This window comes from Heteronotia binoei, chromosome 6 (genome assembly GCF_032191835.1).
Source record: "Heteronotia binoei isolate CCM8104 ecotype False Entrance Well chromosome 6, APGP_CSIRO_Hbin_v1, whole genome shotgun sequence".
NCBI classification, from domain to species: domain Eukaryota; kingdom Metazoa; phylum Chordata; class Lepidosauria; order Squamata; family Gekkonidae; genus Heteronotia; species Heteronotia binoei.
In genome coordinates this window covers 37,437,717-37,464,702 of record NC_083228.1, presented here as the reverse complement: position 1 = coordinate 37,464,702, position 26,986 = coordinate 37,437,717, and the positions used below count along the sequence as shown (strand labels likewise).

The 26,986-nt window shown below is 40.8% G+C and overlaps 1 protein-coding gene and 1 long non-coding RNA gene across 2 annotated transcripts; both read right to left on the bottom strand.

The window, feature by feature from the left end:
- Positions 1–832: 832 nt before the first annotated feature.
- LOC132574290 (lipase member M-like) lies at positions 833–14,675 on the bottom strand. Its single transcript, XM_060242651.1, has 8 exons — positions 14,668–14,675; positions 13,720–13,962; positions 11,168–11,277; positions 8,681–8,817; positions 4,664–4,810; positions 4,185–4,256; positions 3,071–3,136; positions 833–1,441 (listed from the first exon to the last, which is right to left on the bottom strand). The coding sequence occupies exons 1-8, from the start codon at positions 14,673–14,675 to the stop codon at positions 1,208–1,210; spliced, it is 1,017 nt and encodes a 338-aa protein (XP_060098634.1). The 3' UTR covers positions 833–1,207.
- Positions 14,676–18,287: 3,612 nt separating this feature from the next.
- On the bottom strand, positions 18,288–26,766 carry LOC132573661 (uncharacterized). Its single transcript, XR_009555556.1, has 3 exons — positions 26,647–26,766; positions 21,277–21,437; positions 18,288–18,509 (listed from the first exon to the last, which is right to left on the bottom strand). It is a non-coding gene; the product is annotated as an uncharacterized LOC132573661 (long non-coding RNA).
- Between the last annotated feature and the right edge of the window lie 220 nt (positions 26,767–26,986).

Below are 26,986 nucleotides of genomic sequence, written 5' to 3'. Positions count from 1 at the left end.
TGGTACAGTGTGTCTCCATGAACGGAGAGAACATGGTTTACTGCTATTTCAAGATGTCGTTGAAACATACAGACCATTCACTAGGGCTGTTGAGAAAAATTCTCTTAAATTCTATTTATCCAATTTTTCTAACAATCCTTCCCCCTGCCCCTCTTTTTAGGAATCTGAAGTCAATTTCTAACCAATTCCATTTTAATCAAAGAGAAATTTGAAGAGAGGGGAGGCAGGAAGGAAGGGACTGCTAAATTTCAGGATTTCTCTTGGTAGATGCTTAGAGGCAGGGAATGGGTGTGCTCAGATGGGCAGGTTGCTGTGGCAGTATCTCAACTTTAAATAAACTGCTTAAATCTGAGGTGGCTTATATCAATCAGACAGCTGCCACAGGCTCATGGTCAGTCATCTGCACAACAACCATGGAGCCATGGCTGGGATGGGGGTTTTTTTCTTCAAATTTCCACTGTGCATGTGCAGAAGCAGACAAGTTCACACACACTCCTGGCTGTGTTCTAGGGGGGTGCTGAAGTACACATTGAAGTGGGGTGAGGTGGGGGAGGATGCACCAGAAACAAAGTGGAACGATCACACTGCTCATACGTTTCCATGGTGAACCCAGCCAATCAGCCACCCAGAAACCCACCATGGAAGCCCTTCACTGAGGTAGCCACTGGAATTTGCTGGTGGCTATTTAATCCACATGGGAGTTATTTTAAGGAGAGGTAAGGATGAGTGGGGCACAGGAGCCTGATGTGGCCTGTTTTGACCACACCCATTTAATCCAGACGAGAGGAGTGGCTATGTCAGGCAAAACTGCTCATGTGATCACACCCAATGTCTTCCCAAACCTTCTCACCATTCTGCTAGAGCACCATCGTGTAGTTTATAAACATAAAACAACTGCCAGAACTGAAGATACAAAAACAGTATGTTGATTTTTTGTCAAAGAGACAAGAAAGAGAAATCAGAAGAGAATAAGAGGGATGAGTGGCTATATCTAAACAGTAAGTTTTAGATACAAGAAATTCCCCACCCTGTAACAACCCTATACTTCACTTATCCTATCTGGTAAAATGATGAATATTTGGTTAGTATGGTATAAAATGAATGTCCTTTGCCTAACATTTAACCTATAGTGGAAAATGTTAGAACATGTTATACATCCTCTTTATTATCTGTACTCCTTTACATTAACAAATAAAAAGTTATAGTGCTATGGTACATTCATGACAAGCGTAATTAGGTCATTGTAAACTTTCTCAGGTGCATCAAGACCCCAAATAAAATCAAAATGAGTCCAGTTAGGTATTTTGCATTCATGTACCACATCATGGAGTTGATACATTAATTGTTTAACATTATCAGGACCAGCAAACCAGTCATCTTCACCATACCATATGGCTGTTTTTACTCTCATACATCCTAGGTCATATGCAGGAGGTTCAGACTAGAAAAAATACGGAGATATTTGACATGTTAAACCAAGACAATTGTTAACAACAACAACCACCCCTCACAAATCAGAATAAATAAAAATGGCTTGGGCGTTTCCCCTTCCTTGAATGCCTGTGGACATAAAGTTAAAGCCTCAATGTAGCCACTTTAGAGTTGTCAACTCTAAATTGGCAAATTTCTGGAGATTTAGGGAAGAGCCTGTGGATGGTGGGGTGGGAAGACTAATGCCATAGAGTTCACCCTCCAAAGCAGCAATTTTCTTCAAGGGAACTGATCTCTGTCAGCTGGAGATTAGTTGTAATTCCAGGAGATCTTCAGGCCCCACTTGGAGGTTGGTAACCCTAAAATAGGGTTCTGATAGACAAAAAAGTTGTCAATCAAAATTATAATAATTGCTATGGTCCCTTAATTATTGCATTTCACAGGTCTGTTGACCATGCAATAAACTTTCAAAGTATGTATTATTGACCACTGAGGAAGGCCCGTGAGGCCGAAACATGAATGGTCATGTGTTATAATCAACTACTTAGAATTAATAATACATTATGGAACTACTTATAATCAGTTCTGAAATAAGGTGAGTGTATTTGAGATGTAACCATTTTTTCCAAAAGTTATAATTAAGCATACAATATAGACATAATAAAATATACATGTGCACTTCCTACCATTAAAATTTATTCACACATATTTAGTGAATAATAAATTATTCATATAAGGTAATCCTTAACTTAAATAGTAGATAATTTACCAATGAAATTACTTATAATACATACCTTTTAAGTAATCAAAATGGAGAAGACTTTGTTATATGCACTATTATTTTGTACTATAGTGAGAAGCTTAGTGACTGTAAAATGTATGGTCACTGTATGGCCACATGGCTTCAGCCATAGGTGCCAACTGAATAATGGCAGAGAGAGGGCCATAAAATATAATTTTAAATATTTTTATGGAGGAAGGGGAGGGGTCCATGAAGGCAAAACTGAAATTAAAATGGAAGTTTTTACAGAGCATACCACTAATGTAGAGGCACTTTGTGCACTGGCTGCCAATAATATATCAAGTTCGGTACAAGGTGCTGGTTATTACCTTTAAAGCCCTATATGGCCTAGGACCTGCTTACCTTAGGGACCGCCTCTCCCCATATGTTCCCCGGAGAGTACTGAGATCGGGTTCTCAGAATCTCCTTACAATCCCCGGGCCAAAGGAGGCCCGTTTGAAGTCAACTAGGGACAGGGCTTTTTCGATCACAGCCCTTCGTTGGTGGAACCAGCTGCCGGAAGAGGTGAGGGCCCTGCAGAACCTTGGGCAGTTCCGCAGGGCCTGTAAGACAGTCCTCTTCCGGTTGGCATACAACTAACCGGCATCTGAATCTGAATTTTAAGGAAGACTGTAGGATAGTACGCTGACTAATCGTGTTTATTTTTATTGTGTAAATTATTAATGTATTTTAATTCTTGATTTTATTGTTAGAATTATGTGTTGTGAGCTGCCCTGAGCTCGCTTTGGTGGGGTAGGGCGGGATATAAAGCGAAATAAATAAATAAATAAACACAATGCTGCATATGTTGAGCACTGGATCCAGACATCATTTTTTAAATGTTGCAGATGTTCTCACCTGATTGTATCTATCTTGGTTTTCACTTCCATAATCAAATTTTCTCAGTGTTCCAGATTTGTATACCTAGGAATGAAAGCAAGAGGATGAATTCTAAACAGAAATATTGTGATTGATTTATTATTTTTCTTTACTCCATAGTATCACAAATGGAACTAGTGAGTTTTCTTAAATCCTCAGAGGATTTGGCCTAAAATGTTTGGTCAGTCAACTATGGGGGGATTTGATATTGCACATGTTTACTTGGAAGAAAGTCCCACTGAGATCACTGGAATTTATTTCCAATTAAGAGTGTTCAGAATTGCAATCTAAGAATAAGAAACCAGAGCATGTCACAGAATAGCCCTGTTCACAACAAAAACATGTACAGTCTATGTACAAGGTACATTTCATTTTCCTTTATATGTAAATTGAGCAATTGTCATGTTACAGTTAATGCATACACAGCTGAATACACAGACACACCCAGTTTCTTTTATAAAGTGAATTTATGTTGGCTCTTTCTTACAAACAGATGTTCAATGTAGCATGTGAACAGGACTATTTTCATTGAGGGTTTTGTGACTGTCAAAATTCCTTTCAGAACTAAGTTTCAACTAAGCTGTTTTATCGATACAAGAGCAAAATAGGGCTGTCAGAGATAAAATAGGAGTTCCCAAGTAACCAGACACACAGAAGAATAGTCCTGCATAGATTATCAGTGCCCTAATCAATATGCTTCTGGTAGGGCCCTGCACTAGTTGCAGCTTCTGAACAGGAACATCCCAATTTAAACAAGATTTGTACAAATACAATGTCCCCCGAGTGCTTTTGCCTCAGCAGTCTCACATTTATATTTCGAATGGTCTGAACACAAAACATGGACATGTTGGGGAAAGAATATGGATTTAATCAACGCTACACCATAACCAACTTTGTAGTGAATTTTTGATAATGTAGTTTTTTTGTGAATTTAAATAGATTCTATATTTTTAGGACCAACCTCATTTTAATAAGGTCTTAAAGGAAGGGGGGCGGAGTCTGGAATTCCTGTTTTGTTTCCTTGTGATGTTTCCACAAGTACAGGTGTTCAAGTGCTTGTCAAGTTTCAGCTTTGAATAGTCAATCACTCTACCTGTGCCCAGTGGAGTAGATTTTGAACAGATGTTGAATCTGGAAAATGCGATTTGTATACATCAAGTCGACTCTGCAAAAGAAATGTCATAAGTTTAATTTTTAAAGGAGGGGGAAAGACACATATTATTTTGCTATCATTGTTTACCAAGGACGGGGAAGACAATATCTTAATAGTCATAGCTCTATCCACACTTCCATCTATGTACATGAATCAGCATATTCAAATCACTACTTTTATATGTTGTGATCGCCTTAAATTTGTTTACGGGAAAAGGCGGAATATAAGCCTATTAAATAAAAATTTAAAAATAAAATACTTTAACCTCTCTCACCACAAGGTAAGTAATACTAGTTCAAACTATTTCAGATACAATGTGTGTGTGTGTTATGTGCCATCAATTCCTTTCTGACATAGGGCAACCCTATGAATGAACAATCTCTAAAAGGCATCCAATACAGCTTTCTGTTAATACTTACCATATTCAGGTGATTCTCTTTGGCACCTCCAGTAACTGAAAGGTTCCAAGAACACAACTTCTTCAAGCGTTTAGAGCTGCACATAGATCTAGTGATGTTTCTCTTAGTCTCACTTCTCAGCAAGAAATCCTTCTTGCCCAAAAGCATCTGCAAATGTATCAGTGAAACAGTTACAACCCCATGACAGTATTTGGCATTATCAAGTAGGTCTTATCCCTGCTGTTTCAAACAAGCAAAACTACATTTTGATTTCAATTCTCCCCTATGTGACTCAGACCTGTGCACTTGTATTTAAACATTTTTTAAATATTTGTATCCTACCTCATTTTCTCATACTCAAAGCAGACCTCATGCACCAAGTTCTTCTAATAAAATATACATATTTTCAGTGTTAAAAGTATATAAATAAATCAGTATTATATCAGCTTGTGTGGACTCATAAGGAAGACATTATTCCAGTTCCCCTGCCCCTTTCTTTTATTTTCTTCATGTCTTTGGCCCCATTCCCAGTAATTCAGTTGACAATTTTCCTTCCCCTTAACCTGCCCAAATTTCCATTTCCCTCCACCATCCCCAGCCCATCCAATTGTAAGTCTTTTCACTCCCTCCCCAACCTACACAACTACCTAGTTCTCCCTTCCTCAGCATTTCATCTGGTGCCCTGGACAATTTCTATTTTTAAAAGCTCTCTTTGTATGACCAGTCTCTCTCTGCTTCTGCTCTCCAGGAAAAAACAGCTGTTTGGTTTAAATGGCTTTGAGCCATTTAAAACATTGCTTTCTGCTCCCTGTAAAAAGCATCAGGAAGCAGAAAAACAACTGTTTGTTTAAAGACCTTGGAATCATTTAAACCACTGCTTTTTGCTCTCTGCAAAAAGCAGCAAAAAGCAGAAAGTCAGGGTTTAAATGGCTACAAGCCATTTAGCTCCCAGCTTCCTGTTTGCTACAGTTTTTGGCAGCAAGCAAGAAGCAGGGGGTGAAATGGCTGGGAGTCTCTCAGCCATTTCATCCTTTGCTTTCTCTTCCCCATCCCTTTTTGCAGCCAGCAGAAAGCTGGGAACGAAATGCCTCCCAGCTTCACCCCCTGCTTTTCTGTTGTCACCAAAAGCCACAGTGAGCAGGAAGCTGGGGTTTAAACTATGAATGGATCATGAATTAAACTTTAAATAGCTAAATCATGAACCATGAGCCAAACTGCAAAAATGGGGTTTGTGCCCATCCCTAATGATATGTATATCTATTCAGGGGTGGCCAATGGTAGCTCTCCAGATGTTTTTTGCCTACAACTCCCATTAGCTCCAGTCAGCAAGGCCAATGGCTGGGGTTGATGGGAGTTGTAGGCAAAAAACATCTGGAGAGCCACCGTTGGCCACCCCTGTTTATTAGCTACATGTGGTTGCCATCTGTGGATATCTATATCTGTGAATTGGGACCATCTGGAGATCAAACATTTTTCTGCATGTGTGGGGGACTTCTGAAACTGATGTAGGCAGGTTGGGGATAATGCTCTGTTTTGTGGGCAAAACCTCTATGGTAGAATTAGGTTCTAACCATAGAGTTTTGCCCCAAAACCAGAGCATCATGCACCCATCACTGATGTGCCTACACCACTTCTGGATGATGTAGGCATGCTACTTTTATTTCTGGCTTTTTGCCTGTTGTGGGGGTAATCCCCCCTCCCAGCAGCCAGCTGACTGGCAATGGAGAGGAATGCCCAAAACCAGGGGACCCTGGCCCACACTGCAGGGGGGGAGATCTGGCAATGCTATATTTTGTAGATTTATTGCATGTGCCCGACCCTGAAGACTGAACCAGTGAAGCCAGTGTTTATTTGTTAAGACCCAAGAGTGACCTATGAGTACATTGATATTAGTTTTAGGTAACTGTCTTAATTACCTGCTTTTAACTTTGTGCTTTAATGAATGGACAGTACTATCCTAAGCGGAGTTATACCAGTCTAAGACCTTTGGAATGCAAAACAGGCCTCTAACACCTTATACTGGCAATAATGATCTCTTCCTGTGGTCTGCAGCTCTGTGGCTTGTGCCAGATGTGTTTTCTCATAGTTGTGTTTTTATAATGCAAGAACTATGTGTATGTAGAGTGCTGTCAAGTTGCAGCCGACTTATGATGATCTTACAGGGTTTTCAAGGCAAGAGGTAGTCTGCCATTGCCTTCCTCTGCAAAGTCTTCCTTGGTGGTCTCCCATCCAAGTATCAACCCTGTTTAGCTTCCAAGATCTGATGACATCAGCCATTATCATCCCAGTGTAAGAACTAGACTTGCTGAAACTCCCTGTTGGAACCTCCATAATTCTGTCCTGCTGCTTTGATAGTTGTGGCTTTCACTCTCAAGTTCTTGTGTAAGGTCTGCTCTTTGAAATCTTATTCTGATTCTGTTTTAGGGTTGCCAATCCCCAGGTGGGGGCAGGGGATCCCCCGGTTTGGAGACCCTCCCCCCACTTCAGGGTCATCAGAAAGCGAGGGGAGGGGAGGGAAATGTCTGATGGGAACTCTATTATTCCCTATGGAGATTTATTCCCATAGAAAATCATGGAGAATTGATCTGCGGGTATCTGGGGCTATGGGGGGGTTATTTTGGGGGGCAGAGGCACCAAATTTTCAATATAGCATCTAGTGCCTTCCCCCAAAATACCCACCAAGTTTCAAAAAGATTGGACCAGGGGATCCAATTCTATGAGCCCCAAAAGAAGGTGCCCCTATCCTTCATTATTTCCTATGGAAGGAAGGAATTGAAAAGGTGTGCCATCCCTTTAAATGTGATGGCCAGAACTCCCTTTGGAGTTCAATTATGCTTGTCACAGCCTTGATCTTGTCTCCACCCCAATGTCTCCTGGCTCCACCCCCAAAGTCCCCAGATATTTCTTTAATTGGACTTGGCAACCCTATTCTGTTTTAATTAGCTTTCCTCCAATTGTTTTAATTAGCATGATTTGGATCTTATCATAGTGTGTGCAAAATATTTCATAAATACTACTGTTGTGCAAAAAAAAGCACCTGTGCCGGGGTATTTTTACACAAGCATTAATACTTATTGAATGATATATTGAACACATCACCCTTAAGGTTGTTCAGAGGCAGGGCTTCCACAGTGCATGTACTCATGTCACCTCTTCAGAGGTTATTCATTCCACTAAGCTAAATTTTCAAAGTAAGGTTCTGCTTGTGCAATGATGAAAGTGCAAGAAGGAGAGACACTTTAAGATTCAAGCCGTATGATTTTTCTTTTGTTGACCTCACAATGTTCATTAATCTTTTATGTGACCTTTTTGGTTGAATATGTTTTATAGAGAATATGGGATACTGAATATCTTTAATTTTAAATAAATAGCATCCTATGTGTTGGTTGAACCCAGATTATTCAAATTTACCCAATGTCCCTCTTTATTACAGGACACATGCCTTTTTTTAATAAAGGTCCAATGATCCTGGATAGCCTAGACTAGCTCACGCTCATCAGCAGGGGTCGTTTTGTAGAAAAATAGGTGGTGCTCATCCGGGATTGTTGCAGCTGCACCCACCATTCAATGGACATGGTGGGAAGGAGGAGATGGAACTCTTAGAAAGGTTCAGGAGCTGTGCTCCTGTGAGCTCCTGCTGAATCTGAGGCCTGCTCATCAGATCTCAGAAGTTAAGCAGGATTGGCCTTAGTTGGTATTTGGAAGTAGGGCCATCATGGAATTCAAGGGTTGCTATGCATAGTGAGGCAATGGCAAACCACTTCTGAATGTCTCTTATCTTCCCCCTCCCCCCATAAATTGGTTGTAACTTGATGGTAAACAACAACAACCTTGGTACAGCCTTCTTGGGAGCCAGAAGAGGTTCTCTTCCTTTTTGCACCTGTAGAACAGTTGTCTGGATCCAAGCCCAAGCATTTCAAAAGCAATGTTTTCCCTGTGGAATCAGGGGGAGCAGGAGAGTCCTGCCCTCCAAAGGCTTCAGATGGTTGCACTTATCCCATTATCATTATTACCATTGAGTGAAATATATATATATACCTTGATCATTCCATCAGACATGGAAAGGAGCATGGCATAGTGTTTTGGGATATTCTGAAGGGTGCTTAATGGAGCCAAAGCATAAAACATTTTAATCTTGAAACCCAGGTCAGGCATGGATGAAAATGCAATGAATCCTGAGAAGGCAACGCACACAGAGAAAATATATTATAGCATTCTTACTTCTCTAGGTTTTCAGCTGTAAAACCAGAGAACCTGCTCATGGTACCTTACAAAGTAAAATATGATTAAAACATGCTTACTAAACATTAACAAAATATTAACAGAGCATTATTAAAAACCCAGCATAGAGAAACTCAAAGTAATTTTCATCTGTTCTTTAGTATAACGAAGAAATTTTATGCCATAGTCTTCTCTCCAATTCATAATGGCATTTCTTCTGTGATTTCAGTTGAGAATTTGGCCTGCTCTAACCATCTGCACAGAATAGCCATAAACTGGCCACTGTGCAGTTTGGAAAAATCTTCACACCAGGGACATGCCTGGCCTGGCAAACATGGGTTGGCTCTGGTTAGTGTTTGGGTGGGACACCACACAAGAAGTTCAGAGTTGCAACTATAGATGGGAACTAATAGATACACAAACGGCAATTCATGCAAAAAATGTCCGATTCATGGGTCATTACGAATCGGTTTGGCCAGCGGGTCACTTTGTAGAAAAATAGGTGGTGGAGCTCATCCAGGGATTGTTATGCAGCTGCAACTACTATTCAATGGACAAAATGGGGAGGAGGAGGGGGAACCCTCAAAAAGATTCAGGAGCTGTGCTCCTGTGGGCTCCTGCTGAATCTGAGACCTAGGTTTGGCAAATGGCACACAAAAACAATATGGCTTGGTTTTTGTGTAGTTCATATGTGTCATTATCGATTTGTTTTTAGCAGACATGCTAGTGCCAAGGCAATTAATTTCCAGGCAATGCTTGTTTGAGGAATCCTCCTCACATACTGCACATGCCTGCTGCAATGATGTCACCTGGAAGTGACATTATCACGCCAGGCACATCACTTGGGGCAATGCTCTGTCATTTGGGAAAAAACTTTATGGTTATCATAGAGTTCCCCCCAAGTGATAGAGTGTCCCCCCAGTGATGTTATCACACCAGGCACATTGTGCTTTCTACTGGGCCTGTGCTTTCTAGCCCTCTCGGGAGCCATTCCACACCTTCCTGAACCAAACGAACCAATGAACCACAATTTGTTCAAAAAATAAAAAATGAAACAAACCAAATCACCAAATTGAGAACTGAACAAACCATGAAATAAAACTAATCACAATTTTTCTGGTTCATGTCCATACTTAGTTGCTAGGCAGAGGCTAACAATGTTGCTATGCAGAGGTCAGCAATAGAGGTCACCTCTGTTCATCGCTTGCCTTGAAAACCCTATGAGATTGTTGTAAGTTAGTTGTGACTTGTTGGCAATTTCCACCACCAAGCGTAGGAAACTTCTGGTTTACAGGAAAACATGATTTCCATTTTTTAAAAATGGGGATAAAAATAACAAAGCAAAGCTGATGTCAGTACCTACATAGATGAGTGGCAGTGTTTAGGCATCTTAGGAGAAGCTAAGGGATGCAGGAAAGTTGGAGTCAGCAGGAAGGAGCAGGGTCTGGCAAAGGGGAAGTGGAGCCAGCAAAGGGGCAGGAACCAAAGACAGACCCAGATGCAGGATTAGCATGAAACTAACAGTGGGAGAAAAATGGGATTTTCTCTCCCCACACAATTCCTCAGTGGTCCCCCTCTTTTTCCTTTTTAATACTGAACCGAAAGAGGTGAAGCTGCAAAGCACCCGTAACCGGGCTTTCTCCTCTATGGCTCCAAGCCTATGGAACCAACTTCCAGAGGAAATGCGGGCCCTGCGGGACCTTGAACAGTTCCGCAGGGCCTGCAAGACCATCCTCTTCCGATTGGCTTTCGCTGACGAAGAAGGAAATTGTCAAGAAAACTGCCATCATAAAAGTAAACATAGCACTAATACATTTTATTAATTTTAAAAATTTAATCAGAATTTTAATTAAACTGTTAAATGTAGTTTTATTCAATTTTGTATAATCAATGTATGAATCATGTTAGCCGCCCTGAGCCTGCTCCGGCGGGTAGGGCAGGATACAAATAAAAATTGTTGTTGTTGTTGTACAATGATACACAACTGAAAGCTAGCATAGAAGCTTAAATTTGAATCCCCACTCTTTTAGGGAAGTTTGCTGGGTGACCTTCAGTCAACCTACCTCATTGGGTTGTTGTAAGGATAAAATGGAGGGGAAGAGGATTCTGTAAGCTGCTTTTGACTCTCTAGTGTGGGGGAAAATAGGATATAAATAAATAAACTCCTAAATCAGAAGGGCTTTCTCTTTTATTCTAACTCAAAAGGAAACACTTGACTTTCCATTATAATGTAGCCAAAGAACACCTATAAGTATGCATTAAACAACCATCCATCCATTGCTTTGTGTAACAACAACAACATACCTTCAGTGGCACCTTGAGAAAATCCCACAAAATGTATTTGGGGCTTTCCAGTTTTCTCCAGAATAAAGTTGATCATTGCTGGGAGGTCATATTTGGCCATTTCATCAAAACTGCAGTACGAAATAAAATGTACAATAACTAACAGGTGAGAGCATTCACTTTATTGTAACCAGACAACTGTTTTAATTGCACTCAGTCTGTATTCAAAGTAGATAGATTTGCACCAGAATGTTATGATCTGGCACACAAGGTGTCCTGCATGAATGGAAGAGAAGTCCTCGGTTTCCTCAGGCTTCTCAGTCAAGCTTCAGCCCAGCACCAGATTCCACATCATTCCAAAAGCTGCCCTGGCCCTAGGAACAGCTTTTCAGTACAAAAGATTGAGGGAAATGGGAGTGGCAGGAATGACTCATTCCTCAAGTGCTGCTCTACTTACTGTTCTTTGAAGCCAGCCCACAGAAACTAAACAAGGTAAATTATTCTGCTAATAGATTCTGTATATTATAACCAGGCCTCAGATTCAGCGGGAGCTCACAGGAGCACAGCTCCTGAACCTTTCTAAGAGTTCCACCTCCTTGTCCATTGAATAGTATGTGCAGTTGCATAACAATCCCTGGATGAGCTCCACCACCTATTTTTCTACAAAACAACCCATGATTATAACTATTATTTTTGAGCGTATATGGATTTTTCCACAGCATTGTTACAAAAATGTGTTTCAATTTCCAGTTTCTGGGCTACCAGCTATTAATAAAAACCCCAATGGTTACATGGATTTGAGTTCCGAATTGTAGACTGTGTTTTATTTAAAACAATATTATCCTGCCTTATCTCCATAGTCTCAAAGGCAGTGAACAATGTAGCAACCAGGTTGCAAGGACATAAACAATAGGGCAATTAATAAAACATAAAGAGATGCTCAGTGGTAGAGCATCTGCTTGGGAAGCAGAAGGTCCCAGGTTCAATCCCTGGCATCTCCAAAAAAAGGGTCCAGGCAAATAGGTGTGAAAAAGCTCAGCTTGAGACCCTGGAGAGCCGCTGTCAGTCTGAGTAGACAATACTGACTTTGATGGACCAAGGGTCTGATAAGGCAGCTTCATATGTTCATATGTACACAGAACACCAGTTTCAAAACATGCCATATTTAAATCATGCAAGAATTATACACGCTCACAGCTAAATCTGCTGGAAAAATCCACCCTCTGAAAATTCTCTGGAATTGGACTGCCTTACATGCCTTCCTACATGTAGGATGTGAAGGTGTTCTCACCTATTCTGGAAGGCACCTAAGTGAGGTCCCACCCCCATGGGCAAAGACCGAGGGTGGGGAGGGCATGAGCAGTGGTGCAACAAGGCCCTGAGTAGCTCAGAGAGGCTGCCCGCCACCAGTTGCTGTCACTTCACCTTCTGGAAGTGGAAATGGAGTGATGGCAGCCAGGCAGCATGCAGGCTCTCTGCCCCTTGCCTTGCTGCTGTGTGTGCCCTCCCCGCCCTCTGGCTTTGTCCACAGGGAGCAAGGTGGCAGGCAGTGAGGTGGGGCAGTGCTGTGGAGGAGGCTGGGAAGCCCATGACCTCTGTCCAGCTTTGAAAGGGCATCTCCTCCTGGGCAATATCAATAGCCTGGGATGGGGGAGAGGGCCCAATTGGTGTACCCCCAGCGCATGCCCTAGGCAACTGCCTAGGTCTGCCTAGTGGATGGGCCGCCTCTGAAGGCCATTCCAAAGGGCTGGGCCCAGCACAGAAAAGGCCTTTAACCTCACCATGACTATATGGGCAGTACTAAGGGAAAGCACCTTATAGAAGGATCATCAGCAGGGCTTTTTTTCTAGAAAAGGAGGCGCCAGAGCTCTCAAGAGGGGAATGAAGGAAAAACACACGGGTGTCCTTCATGAACTCTTAAACATTTTTTGAGAATTTTGTTTGCACAAAGAGGTTCCGGAACTCCATCCCACCATGTTCCCCCAGAAAAAAAGCCCTGATCATCAGTAGACTAACAAAGAAGGCACACTATGAAGAGTTCACATGAATTGAATTACAAGATTCTCTCCTACAATTCTTGATCTTCAATATGCTATATAGTCTGATAATTCAAAAATTCAAATTTTGGAAACGGAATATGTTTTCATTTTTACTACAAGGCTGAAGGAATCCTCCATATAGTATGAATTAGTAAGAAGCTCAATATGAGAAAGTGAATTGTTTGTTTTAAATGATCTGTATACATTTACATTGCAAGAGCCCCGTGGTGCAGTGGTAAAGCTGCAGTACTGCAGTCGGAGCCCTCTGCTCACGACCTGAGTTCAATGCCAACGAAAGCTAGTTTAGGTGGCCAGCTTGAGGTTAACTCAGCCTTCCATCCTTTTGAGGTCAGTAAAATGAGTACCCAGCTTGCTGGGGGAAAGTGTAGATGACTGGGGAAGGCAATGGCAAACCACCCTGTAAAAAGGCTGCCATGAAAACATCGTGAAAGCAGCATTACCCCAGAGTTGAAAATGACTGGTGCTTGCACAGGGGACTACCGTTACCCTTTTATACATTTACATTCATAGTACCTGTAAGCAGAATATTGTTCTTCGTCAATAGTCAAGTTTTGATGTTTTCGTGACCAGGAGGTGCCTCTGTTGTTCCCTATCCAAACATCACAGCCAGCATCTGCCAGCATGAATCCAAGGCTATTATTCGGCATGTTTGCAACCCAGCTGCTGCCTTCTAGAGCAAAACCATGCTGCAAAAGCACAACTGGCTTTTCAGCTGGGGAAAAAGGGGACAAACAGGTTATTATTTCACAACAAGAACTTCACAGGACCAAAAGTCCTGTGTGTAATAATACAGAGTATATTAGAAGCGCAGTTTGTTGGTAGACCAGAGGAGACAACAGAGTTTTCACTCACTGTATAGCATTGTGTTCAAAATGGCTGAACAAAGAAGTTGTTCTGTTACTGAGGATTTGTGGTGCAAACTTCTTTGTGAGAGACTAGAGACATAACACTGTGAAAAACTGTGTATTAGGCTAAGAAATCTGCTAACTTCAGAATGTTGTACTATACCCACAAATTCTCCCCCCTTTATTATCTGTTCTAAGTATTCTTTCTTATTAGAATACTATCAACAATGAAGCTCAAACTAATGAGTTTGTGACCTCAAGCTAATCACACATTCTCAGCCCAATGTACCTCACAGGTTTGTTGCAAGGATAATGAGGAAGACGAGAGAACCCTGTATGTCATTTTGAGTTCTATATCTATATCTATATATATAGGCAAATCAGTTAAGGCATTTCCTTCTTCTATGGCATTATTAACTTGGTGTTTAAACTGTTGTGTGGAGTTATCAAATAGGTGTGTTTGTGAATTTAGTGAACCTCTCATTTCATGCACATTTTGTTAAATGCTATTAAGTAATTAATACTGTGGTTGTTAAAAAGATGAAATATTACTTGCACAACTTTACCCACTGTATGCTCGATACTTGGCATGGTAATCTGATGCTGATTTTCAGACCTGCTCATGTCATAGCACAGAATTTGGTCTACTGAGCTAGTTGGTGCATTCAGTTTTGTTTCTTTGCTTTTATATGTTTATGTTGTTTTACCTTTACTCACTGTTTTCTTCTTGCATTGAGTATTAGAGTGGCGAGGTATGCATGCAGCCACAGTTAGGGAGAAAGTGAAGAGAGTAAGCCAAGTTTGCATCCACACCCTAAAGTATTACCTAAAGGGTGACGGTTTCTTCAGATTAGCCTCTCTCGTCTCCTGGATGTACTAAGAGTTGGGACAGGCACCTCCTTGGGACCTGACTGATTCACCTATCCAAAGATAAGGGATAATTTGGAAATACCTCCTTTGGTGCAGTTAATCTGTGACTATAAGGATCCAGGAGCAGTTAAAAGTTGCTTTTGGACTCAGCAGGGTAGGGTTGCTCAACTATACAGAAAAATTAAATAGGCAGATAAGGATTCAGCCACCTACAGCAAAGATGATATAGTGCTTAGAATGTTAGACTAGAATTTGATAGATCCAGATATTTTGGATGTTTACTGGGTGACATTGGGTCAGACTTACATTCTCAGCCTAACCTATATCAAAGGGATGTCATGAAGAAAAAATGAAGATGATGACAATGTTGTAAGCCACTTTGGTTCTAGTAAATAACATCTGTATTGGTTTTTTTAAAATAGAATTTTACCAGGTTCATTCTTTTCAAACTTGTGGCCATTCGACCCATAATGGTTGTGTCTTGTCTTCTTATGTACTGGATGTGTGCACAATGCCTGTGAAATCATCTTGTGAACACACTCCAGGACAGACAGCAGCATTGCAAGAATGCATGAGGAACACAGGCTGCAGAAAAGAGACTGATACAAAGTCTAGTACTCAATAGTAACAATAAAACACACAGCCACTGATTTAATCAAAGAGAACAATTGTTTCCATCAGAAGTGATCACTTTCTTCCTAAACCACTATGTTCATTTTCTACTAGTTTGCACAACCAATCTCTTGTAATTTTCTATGCTCTTGAAATATTGCAAAAGAAGAATTGGCAACAGATGGTCTGGATTTCTGCCTTTTAAGATCGTCTGGAATAGTGCTTTTTTTTTTTTAGCAGGAATGTAGTTCCAACTGGCTTGGTGTCAGGGGATGTTGCCTAATATGCAAATGAGTTCCTGCTGAGCTTTTTCTACAAAAAAAAGCCCTGCAAAAATCTAATATACTAGGACATCTCATATACAAGAGTTGAAAAGAAAATCGGCTTTAGGGGCCCGAAAGGGAGATTTTTCTAAGCATATTCAGCTTGTTTCGTAAGAATGGCTACAAGTAATTTACATTACTAAACAGAGTGACTCTCTTCAAAGGCAATTGAAATCAAAGGGTTTACAAAGGTGTAACTCTGATTAGGACTGCACTGTTATGCACCAGTCCCTCCAGTCCACACATTTCCCCAGGCTTTCTGTTGTTTCCAAATTCTGAAACTTTTTATGCAAAATTCTTTCTTAAATTTATTTATATTTATTTTATTGGATTTATATCCCACTCTTCCCACAAGCGGGTCTAAATCTTTAAAATGATGAGGGTATGATGGAATGTCAGGAGTATGCTCTTCACACTACTGATATTCTCTAATATGCAGTGTCAGACTCTTGGGTACCTAATTGAGCTCTATTCCTTCAAGCCCTCAATTAGAAGAAAGATTGGTTGGGGGGTTACCTTAAGGAGTCTCAAAGTGGCTTACAATTGCCTTGCCTTCCTCTCCCCACAACAGGCACCCTGTGAGGTAGGTGGGACTGAGAGAGCTCTGGCAGAAACTGCTCTTGAGAGAACAGCTCTGAAAGAGTTATGACTGATCCAAGGTCAGTCCAGCAGCTGCATGTGGAGGAGTGGACAATCAAAGCTAGTTCTCCCAGATAAGAGTCTGCCACTCTTAACCAGTACACCACTACCTAATTGAGCTCTATTACTTCAAGCCCTCAATTAGAAGAAAGATTAGGGTTTTTTTTATCCAAACCCCTCTTGAAGCTGGCTATGCTTGTAGCTGCCACCACCTCCTGTGGCAGTGAATTCCACATGTTAATCACCCTTTGGGTGAAGAAGTACTTCCTTTTATCTGTTCTAACCCTACTGCTCAGCAATTTCATTGAATGCCCACGAGTTCTTGTATTGTGAGAAAGGGAGAAAAGTACTTCTTTCTCTACTTTCTCCATCCCATGCATAATCTTGTAAACCTCTATCATGTCACCCCGCAGATGACGTTTCTCCAAGCGTTTTAACCTTTCTTCATAGGGAAAGTGTTCCAAACCTTTAATCATTCTAGTTGCCTTTTTCTGGACTTTCTCCAATGCTATAATATCCTTTTTGAGGTGCAGTGACCAGAATTGTACACAGTATTCCAAATGAGACTGCACCATTGATTTATACAGGGGCATTATGATACTGGCTGATTTGTTTTCAATTCCCTTCCTAATAATTCCCAGCATGGCTTCCACCTTTTTTATTGCAATCGCACACTTTGACATTTTCAGTGAGTTATCTACAATGATCCCAAGATCTTTCTCTTGGTCAGTCTCTGCCAGCTCACACCCCATCAACTTGTATTTGTAGCTGGGATTTTTGGCCCTAATGTGCATTACTTTGCACTTGGCCACACTGAACGTCATCTGCCACATTGACGCCCAGTCACCCAGCCTCAACAGATCCCTTTGGAGTGCCTCACAATCCTCTCTGGTTCTCACCAACCTGAACAATTTTGTGTCATCTGCAGACTTAGCCACTTCACTGCTTACTCTCAACTCCAAAGCATTAATGAACAAGTTAAAGAGCATGGGACCCAGTACTGAGCCCTGCGGCACCCCACTGCTTACCATCTTCCACTGTGAAGATTGCCCATTTATACTCACTCTCTGCTTCCTATTAATTAGCCAGTTTTTGATCCATAAGAGGACTTGTCTTTTTTTTTTACTCTCGAGCTTACTAAGGAGCCTTTGATGAGGAACTTTATCAAAAGCTTTCTGGAAGTTAAGGTAAACTACATCTATTGGGTCCCCTTTGTCCAAGTTTGTTCACCCCTTCAAATAACTGTAACAGGTTAGTTGAGGCAAGATCTTCTCTTATGTTCATCAGTGTGCCTGCTCATTCTGTCCTTGATAATGCTTTCTACCAACTTTCCCGGTATTGAAGTCGACTGGCCTGTAATTTCCCGGATCTCCTCTGGAACCCTTTTTAAAGATGGGGGTGACATTTGCTACCTTCCAGTCCCCAGGAGTGGAGGCAGATTTCAATGAAAGATTACATATTTTTGTCAGGAGATCCACAAGCTCACCTTTGAGTTCTTTCAGAACTCTTGGATGTATGCCATTCGGACCTGGTGACTTATTAGTTTTTAATTCGTCTATCAGTTGTAGGACCTCCTCTCTTGTCACCTCAATCTGACTCAGGTCTTTCAACACCCCTTCCAAAATTACACCACACTGGCTGTTTAACTAGAGACTGAAGAATAATGATACTTAAAGTCTCATGAAAGTGCATATAGATCCTTATTGTACCAGCCAGTCCTTTTACTGAGGTAGAAGAGTTACAGGAATAGAGCACTACTGGGTGGGTCTACAATTTGCACCATTTGCACATGGTGTTCTCAGTATTGAACACTTAAGAACAGGCCCTATGCAAATAGTATGGCAGTTTTTTCCTCAAGCTTATTCCATGTATCAATAAAGCTCCAGATCAAGCATAATTACTTACGTGACCACTCTTGTCTTTTAGGAATTCTGTTTAACGTGAGGATGTAACCATCATCTGTTATCACTTCATATTCTTCAGCTGGGTATCCTTCATGCCGGATAATCTCACTCTATTGAAGGACATAAGTAGTTGGAAAACATTACCTTCTTATATTGATCACAAAATGATGCCTAAATTATCTAGAGAACGTTACCCCTTTTCAATAAAGAACTAAAACTGTTTATGAAAATTTGTTTGCAAAAAAAATTTGTTTTCTTTAAAAGGGGGTGTAGTTCAAATGTGATGGACAAATTTTCTAGTAACAGCAGAAACAAGCTACTTGCTGGTAACTGAATGTATTGTTATGTAATATCCATTTGCTGAAGCAGCTGAGGTTCTTCTATTCATAATGGAGTCAATACCCATGAACTTTCTTGGGCTGATGTTTAGAAAATAAATGTCTCAGGAGAACTGTAAGAAGTCATTAAAGGATCAGAAAGTTATCAAAAGACAAGAGAGAGAAAATTGTTGGAAATGACAAGAGGGAGAAAACATTTCAGTGCAGAAACATGAGACTTGCATTAGGTATTATCATATGTGAAAATCATGTGCACTTATTTCACCACATGCATGTACAGCAAAATTGTTACACAAGATGATACACACAGAGATTCTGTTGTTTTAGCAATATATGACAGTGCTTCTCATGTAGGAGTGGAGGCAATTGATACCACCAACTGCAGAATTTGAGTTTGTTCTTAGACAGTTATATTGTTTTTTGGATTGTTATATAACAATCAAAGAGGCTAGATTGTTATACAACATCAAAGAGGCTAGCACCAAATCATTTTTTACTTTTAATTATTGAATGTGAAATTTTATAATATTGTATGGATTTTAATTGTTTGTTGTAGTCTTATGCTGTGAGCCGCTGTGAGGGCGGGATATAGATCAAATAAAGTAAAGTAAATATTGTTTTATTATATGTATCTGATTTTGACCTTGTATTATTGACTGTTGTCACCGACTCAGAGCCCATTCCGGAAAGGGTGGGCTATAAATAGAAAAGAATGAAGGAAGGAAGGAAGGAATGAAGTGTTTGAAGTTCCTAGGACATCTTTATTAGTATTATTGATAGGCGAGATAGATGAATGAAAGAAGATCAAACCATTTTTGATAACTTCCCCATTTAAATGCTGAAGTCTCAGTTTATAATATTGTTTACTAAGGTCTGAAGCATCTATCTCAGGGGTGTCAAATGTATGGCCTGTGGGCCATATGTGGCCCATGCAGGGTTCCTCTCTGGCTCCTGATAGCTGACTCCTTCCTGCAGTAGAATCTTGCTTTCTTCTCTGGGGCTGCTGTGACATCACAGATTGCTTTCCTGGGGCTCCTCAATCACACCGCAGCCACACCTACCTTTCCTCCATTGGCTGAGTCTCCTCCCCCCTCTTCCTATGGGAATAAGGGGAGGAGGAAGGGAAAGAAACGCGTGCAAGAGAAAGGTGGAATCAGTCCTATGGCACCTCTTTAAGACCATGAAAGTTTTCTATCAGGCATAAACTTTCTTCTTTGGAGGGATGGGATATTGTTCTGCTCTGCTGTTTACTTTGAGACTTGATGTCTGTTTGTCTGTGTGACTGAGATGAAAAGAAAAGCCTCCATTCCTCCATTGGCTGAGTCTCCTCTCCCCTTCTCCTTTGGGAAAAGGAGGGAGGGAGAGCACATCAGAGTGAGCAAAGTCTTAGTCCCTTAAAACCAAGAAAATTCTATTTCACTTCTTAGAAGGGAGAAGGGATTCTTCAGAAAACAGAGCAAGATCCAGAAGGAGATGGTTCTTCCCGAGGCTGAAGTTTAGAACCATGTGGTCTTTTAGTTGCAATGTGTTGTTGGGGCTTGTTTTTACTTTCCCTCTGCTGTGCATGTTACCAAATTAGCAATCTCATTTTGAAACAAGCGGCTGCTGATTAGCTCTCCATTTTGCACCAGGCTCCTTCTGATTTACGATCCCAGCAAGTGCTTTAGCAAGGTGTTTCTGAAGTCAGCTAAAGGTATAGTTCTCAGCTGGTGCTGGCCAAAGAGGGAGGGGGGAGGAAAAACCCTGCCACTCAGGCTCTCCCTTCCACTTCCCAGATTTCTGAAATTGCTGTGTGGGAAATTTGTTGTTAAATGCAGTCTGTCACAGAGAAGCTTTTCAAGGGCAGTTTTTGCAGGTTGTTGTTAATTTTATTAATCTATGAAATAATTAAATATGAGACATATTTCCTTTTGTCTGTCCTGAACTGGCTGCTTATGCCCTCAAGTTCTCAGTATTTGGGGAGAGGGAAGAAAGTTTGTCTTTGCTATCTATCTCCATCCCATGCATAATTTGATAAACCTTGCCTAGCGAGTCACCACTATTCTGAGTAAACCTGGAAGTGGGGAGAAGCTTTCAATGCCCATCCATTTCATGTTTTCCCTTGGGTCCTAGTCCTTGAGCATGAGAGGAGGCTGGGGAAAGGGTTTGCTGGTTCTCCAGTTTGCCTATCTGGGTTTTCCTCTGCACCTGATATGATGCAATAATTCAGAGGTGTTAGTTTTCAAAGACTATTAAATAAACATTTCGTTTCATTTGATTTGTAAATAAACATTTCACATTAAACATTAAATAAACATTTCATTTCATTTATATTGCAAAATATTGCAAGAGTGCTAATCTTTTAAGCGTGTTTGTACTTTAAGTTTAAAATAATATCTTTAATTGTGTTTACCTGTATCCTTTATAAAGTTTATATCTCCACTACCTGGCATTACATGGCCCAGCCCCACAAAGTCCCATTTATGTCAGATCTGGCCCACATAACAAATGAATTCAACACCCTGATCTAGCTTATCCACAATAATAAATTAAAACTTACAATATTCATGTATACTTCAGGATTCACATCTGTAGTATCGCATTCTGAAGACACAGTTCCTTGGATCACATAAAACACCAAAAGGAACTGCCACATTTTGTTTCTGTATTAAATAAGGTGTTGTTTGATTTTCATAGGTAAAAGCTTCCTAGAGGAAGGAACTGACAAACAGGCAGACATGTTTATTATAAGAATACCACATTTACATACATACTCTACACAAAGAGTTAATTCAGATATTATGGCTTCTTATAATAGTGCTATTAAATGCTTCTAGTTCATACAAGACCTATAACTACATCTTAGATTAAAAAAATTACTGTTTTTTAAAAAATCACCCATTTCCCCAAAAGGCCAAGAGCCATGCCTCCATTTTGGATGCAGTTCCATAATGGTGGTATCATTATGAGTTGCCTTCTCTGTTCTTGCCCAACAATAAAGATCATCCATGTGCTTCAAGAAGTAACTGTACAGTATGTGGGAAAGGATCAAACACCCCATCCTTTAGTCCTTAGTATGCACCCCATTTAGAAACATTTGCAATAAATACACGTGTCTTCCAATTGTGTAATATACTGTTGGGTTCTGAAAATCCACTCATTACTTGCCTACCACCCAAGCTACCTGCTATTTAGTGTGGAGGAAAGGGAATTTTGAAGTCTTTCCTTACAAGCCATTTGTCTTCTCAAACTGCCCCACCTACAGGCTTTCATCCCACCAATCAGATAAAAGATATGGGGACTTTAGCCTTCGGTGAGAAAATAACAGCCAGGGAAGGGCAGAAACGAACAGCAAGAAAATAGTTAAAGGGTTCTTTCTCCATTTCCTTTATTGGTCTTCAGTGCAAACTGAAATCACTCTCTGTCACTTTGCTGTTCACAGTCACAACATTTAGTTTGTTCCTAAATGATTTCAGTAAGTTTTGGGTCCAAATTACACTTGATGTTCAAGATTTATGATAATAGGCCTATGTTTAATCTAGCCATGAAAAACAGACCCAGGATGCACAATATACAGTGAGAAATGCTGGGAATGGGACAGGGCTTTAATTCTTTCTTTGCGCTATTTCCCTGATTAAAAATGCTCCCATCCCTGTGCTTTTAGCATCTCTAAAAGGAAAAAAGACAGGCACATAGCCAATTCCTATCTATTTATTTTTCTCTACTAGCACTAAAACCACCTGGGGTGGTGCATTTTCAGTTAGGGAAACAGGACCAGTAAAATAGATAAAATTACCATCCCATTATTTCAGCCCTGGCCAGATGTGGGGACCTTCCAGGCATGGTCATGATAAATACAGCAAAAATAGGCAAGTGAGGAATGAATGCTGCTCCTACTCACTAGTGTTTCTTGATCACCCACCTGAGTAGGCTTCCCAACCCCCCCGCCCTGGCGGGGGACTCCAGAATTTATAGCCTCCTCCCCCGCTCTTCAAAAGTCCAGAAGCGGGAGGGGGGGAGGGGAACGGCTCCAATTTCATGCCACTCTCCTGGAGAGAGCCTGCCTGATTCCCTGCACCCACCGAAGGCTCGGCACTGGAGTCCAGTCATCACCCAGGCATACTAAGAAAGAGCCTAAAAAGAAGGGAAGGGAGGGGGGGGGTGTCTGTCCTGTCCTGTTAGTAAGGAAGATTTGTAGAGCCTGCGCGATTTGTAGATCTCATTGCTCAAACGGTGGTTGGTGTGTAAATAAACATTCCTTCCAGGCACCGAGAGAGGGGAGATCTAGCAAACATTTTCTCCTCACACAAACCTGCCCTGTGCCTTCACTACAGAACAGAAAGGCATGAGGTGTTCTTGATGAGATTTTGAATGATGCATGAACTGATAAACTGCCTTGCCCTCAACCTGTCAGCAGCAACTTCTGCAGAACTTTGCAGTAGAATACTTATTGAGAACTTTTGGGGTTGCTTTGCTTTTAAGACGAAAAGCCTCTCTTCCAGAACAGGAATTGCAGTGGGTGGGTGTACAGGCAAGGAGTAATCTTCTGACGCTGTTTTGCTCTGCTACTAAGGTGCTTTCTACAATGATTTAAGGTATTGGTTTAGAGTGCTTAAGTTTTCGTTTTATGTGCTTTTCAGCCGGGCTGGGCTAAGCGCAGTCCCAGCCTTGTGTTCTTGTGGAGACTGTTTATTTTTTCATTGTCTTATCTGATTTATTGCCTCCTCTGCTTTTATTGCCTTTGGCTACCCCATGTTCAGCTTAACTTTAGTATATGCTGGCCCGGGTGTCTGGAACATTCTGAAGAAATTTGTCTTAATTTTTAAAACCTTGCTAAAACTTTGAACCCAGTGGCACCTTTAAGACCAACAACGTTTAATTCAAGGTATATTTTTTCATGTGCAAGCATACTTATTCAACTCATTTCCAGATTACAGAAGTCATTTTCACTTGAGAAAATGGGTGTTAAACTAACCTATTTTTATTTGCTAGCATTGTTTAGCTGAGTTAATTATCTTGCTCTCCTTCCCCCCCCCTTAAGATATAGCAGGGTTTTTTTTTATCACAACAAACACACCAAACAAACCAATCCTATAACAACTGGGGGGAGGGATTTTCCAGGTAAAGATCAGATAGTTTGACAGGAATTGTATTTTTTGTGAAAAAGAAGCAATATAGTTTATTGCATTATGAATATGTTGGTTCTAGATGACATTTAAACATATTTTTGAGCAATGTTTCCTCTAAGCTGAGTTAGTGTGAGCTAGTTCAGTTTTTAGTCTCCAGCTCACACATTTTTGTCTTAGCTCAGGAAAAATGGCCCCACATGAAACTAATTTATGCAGGAGCTCATGACTTCAATGCCAGTAGCTCACAAAGTAGATTTTTTGCTCACATGACCCCACAGCTTAGAGGGAACATTGCTTCTGAGTCTCAGGTGTTCTAAATGCAGTACTGCAGATATTGCTTTGATATTGTGTTCTTTTCTAATCCCACTAAATGGAAAGATGAATAACTGATACTTGAAAGTATTTCCTGGAATTATGGCATATCTCCAGATTACAAAGTCAATTTCTACTGGAGAAAATGGATGCTTTGGAGGGTGGCCTTTGGGAGCATTGTAATCCCCTGAGTTCTGTGTCCTCCCCAGGCTCCACCTCCAAGTCTCCAGGAATACCCCAACCTGGAGCTGGCAACCCTACTCCTGCCTCTGGTCAGTGACAGGTCCTGGCAACCCTAGAGCTATTCTATTACATGATGGTAACCAGAGCTGCTTATTAGGATTTTTGGTAGGGGTGATATATGCAAACCTCCACTCCCAATTGCTAGACATAGAGGAGGACATAATATGCTCTAGTGTGCATATAAGAATTTTCTCTGGTGTGAATTATCTTAAGCTTCCAAATTGCCAAGTTCCTGAAGCATAAAGAGCAACAAATTCTTTTTTGTGGCAAAGGGAATGCAACTGAGAAATACCTGACCACAGAATTACCAGAGGTATGATAGAGCTACTTAGCCTTGTAATTGTGTTTGACCTGAGAAGACAGCAGTAACTAAGTCTTACTAGGTTGGGAATGGCTTCCACTGTTTAAGGGGGAAGCCCATATCTGTTTTGAATTAAGTGACATTATTTAGCAAGCTTTCATCCAAATTTGTCAATTAGAATCTTATCATTTGAATTGAGTCTAGCACTAAAGTCTCTCTCCCCCCCCCCCTTAAGAATCAGGTGTGCTGGAGTATCTAATAAAAGTTCTTCAATAAACAATTCAGATTAATTACAGCACCTTGCTATATCTGATCATTTTTGCTGGGGAGGGATATATACATTTAGTATTAGAAGAGACCCCATTTTGAAGTGTAGGAGGATAGCCATTGCCCATGGGTTTGAATTTTTTAGATGGACACATTCAATTTAAGTGATGTAGAAATTAGGATTCCTAAACCCCCGTGAAGGGTTTTAGAGGTGGGGTTTGATGCAGTGTGCTGGAAGTGATATAGAGGAGTGAAGCTCAGGAAGTGACATCACTTGACCTTTGACTTGGAAGTGATGTCACTTCCTTGCTCCTGGCTCCACCCCCAAAGTCTCCTGGCTCCACCCCCAAAGTCCCCAGATATTTCTTAAATTGGACTTGGCAACCCTACACCTGAGCATTTAGCAGCCACCAGCATGGGTAGCTGCAGAGACCACTTGTCACCTACCCTCTTCTTCAAGGCAGAGGCCACTGTTCCTAACTGCTTGTTCGAATAGGTGTGTCAACAATGGACAATGTCATCCCTCCCCCTCAGCTATCAGAAAAGGGGTAGCATGAGGTTCAGGCAAGCCCAATCCACCATACAAGGAAAAGCACAAGCTGCACTCAGTGCTGCTTCATAATAGTGGGTTCTTCAAAAGGCCATAATGCCATGTAGTGGCAGACTGGGTCTAAAAATATTGGTTGCCAGGAGACATAGGGGGCCCACTCACAACCATAAGGGTATCATTCCATTTTTGTAAGAAATAAATAAAATTTTCAAAAAATACATAAGTGGAAAAAAGGTACGATTAAATTTGCAAAATAAACATATTTTTAGTAATTACAGTGTACATATATTGTACATATTACTGGCAGTATACAGTAGATACTATATGGAAATACAGATTGCATTTTCTCCAGGGGAGGTGATCTCTGCCACCTGGAGATCCCCAGGCCCCACCTGGAGGCTGCAACCCTAAATACAATGTAAATTTTAGTTGCATTACAGTAATACTGGAACTTCTATTATATTTTCAAGCTACTAAAAGGTCATTAACATTTTTAACCTATTGTCTAATGTTTAAGGGGGCCCACATGCCATCAGGCAAGCTGGCACCCTGGCCAGTCCGCCACTGATGCCATGACAACTGCCCAGTGATATCTCTCACTTACATTGCATCAGTTGTCCCTGCAGCTGTTTTTGGTGGATAAATTACATGTTGAGCCAGAAGGTCTAATCTTGACTCTTAAATTTCATAATAGTAAAGATGCTCTAAAAGTGCAATACATGTCTTTATGTTTGGTTTGGTAAACTGTCCTGTTAAAACTGCCGTCATTACATAAGACTTCCAACTATATAAACAGTCACAGTATGATCCAAATTTGCAGAGTTAGTTCAGGCTAAACTCATTAAAATCAATCAGTTTCAGCAAAAGTAACTCTGCAGAGGATGGAACTGTGAAAGAGTTATTATCCAGCCTATTATAAACTAGAGATGATTGCTTTCATCTTAAGTTAGATGCAGACTTATTCTGTAAAGCCTTAATCAAACATAATATTTCATCCATTTGTAAAAGAAGCAGGCATTTACAATATTAGCATCCAAAGATTTGTCAAAACATTAGAAGGATCACCATGAGATGACTGCACCATTCTTATGTGGCAAAAGACTGTATCAATCAAACATAAGACGTTACCGGAGTAGACTAGTTGCTCTGGAAGGAGACCAGGTGCTGGAAGAAATGAAAAGCTGATAATCCTCTGTTAACAGGAGCAGGACAGAGACAACTACCTTCTGAAAGTTTCATTGCCATTGCTTCCCTACCAACCTTTTTTATATACCTACAGTCTCTTTCATGCACCTGTTCCCCCCTCACACACCCAGTGCTAACATATTATTATTTCAGGGTGTGCACTCCAGTGGCAACACTGTTTTCTTGCTCAATATCAGTCTGTAAATTCCCAAATATTCCATTTTGCACATATTAACATCTCTTCATATGAAGTTTATTCCTGCAATTTTCAGTTCTCAAAATA

Bases quoted from the DNA above. Each gene is read 5' to 3' on its own strand.
- LOC132574290 (XM_060242651.1), bottom strand. The intron at 8,818-11,167 runs GTATGTTGTTGT...TTGCCTTCTCAG, and splicing joins TTCTCAAGGTGCCACTGAAG to GATTCATTGCATTTTCATCC. The intron at 4,257-4,663 runs GTAAGTATTAAC...TTTCTTTTGCAG, and splicing joins AAGAGAATCACCTGAATATG to AGTCGACTTGATGTATACAA.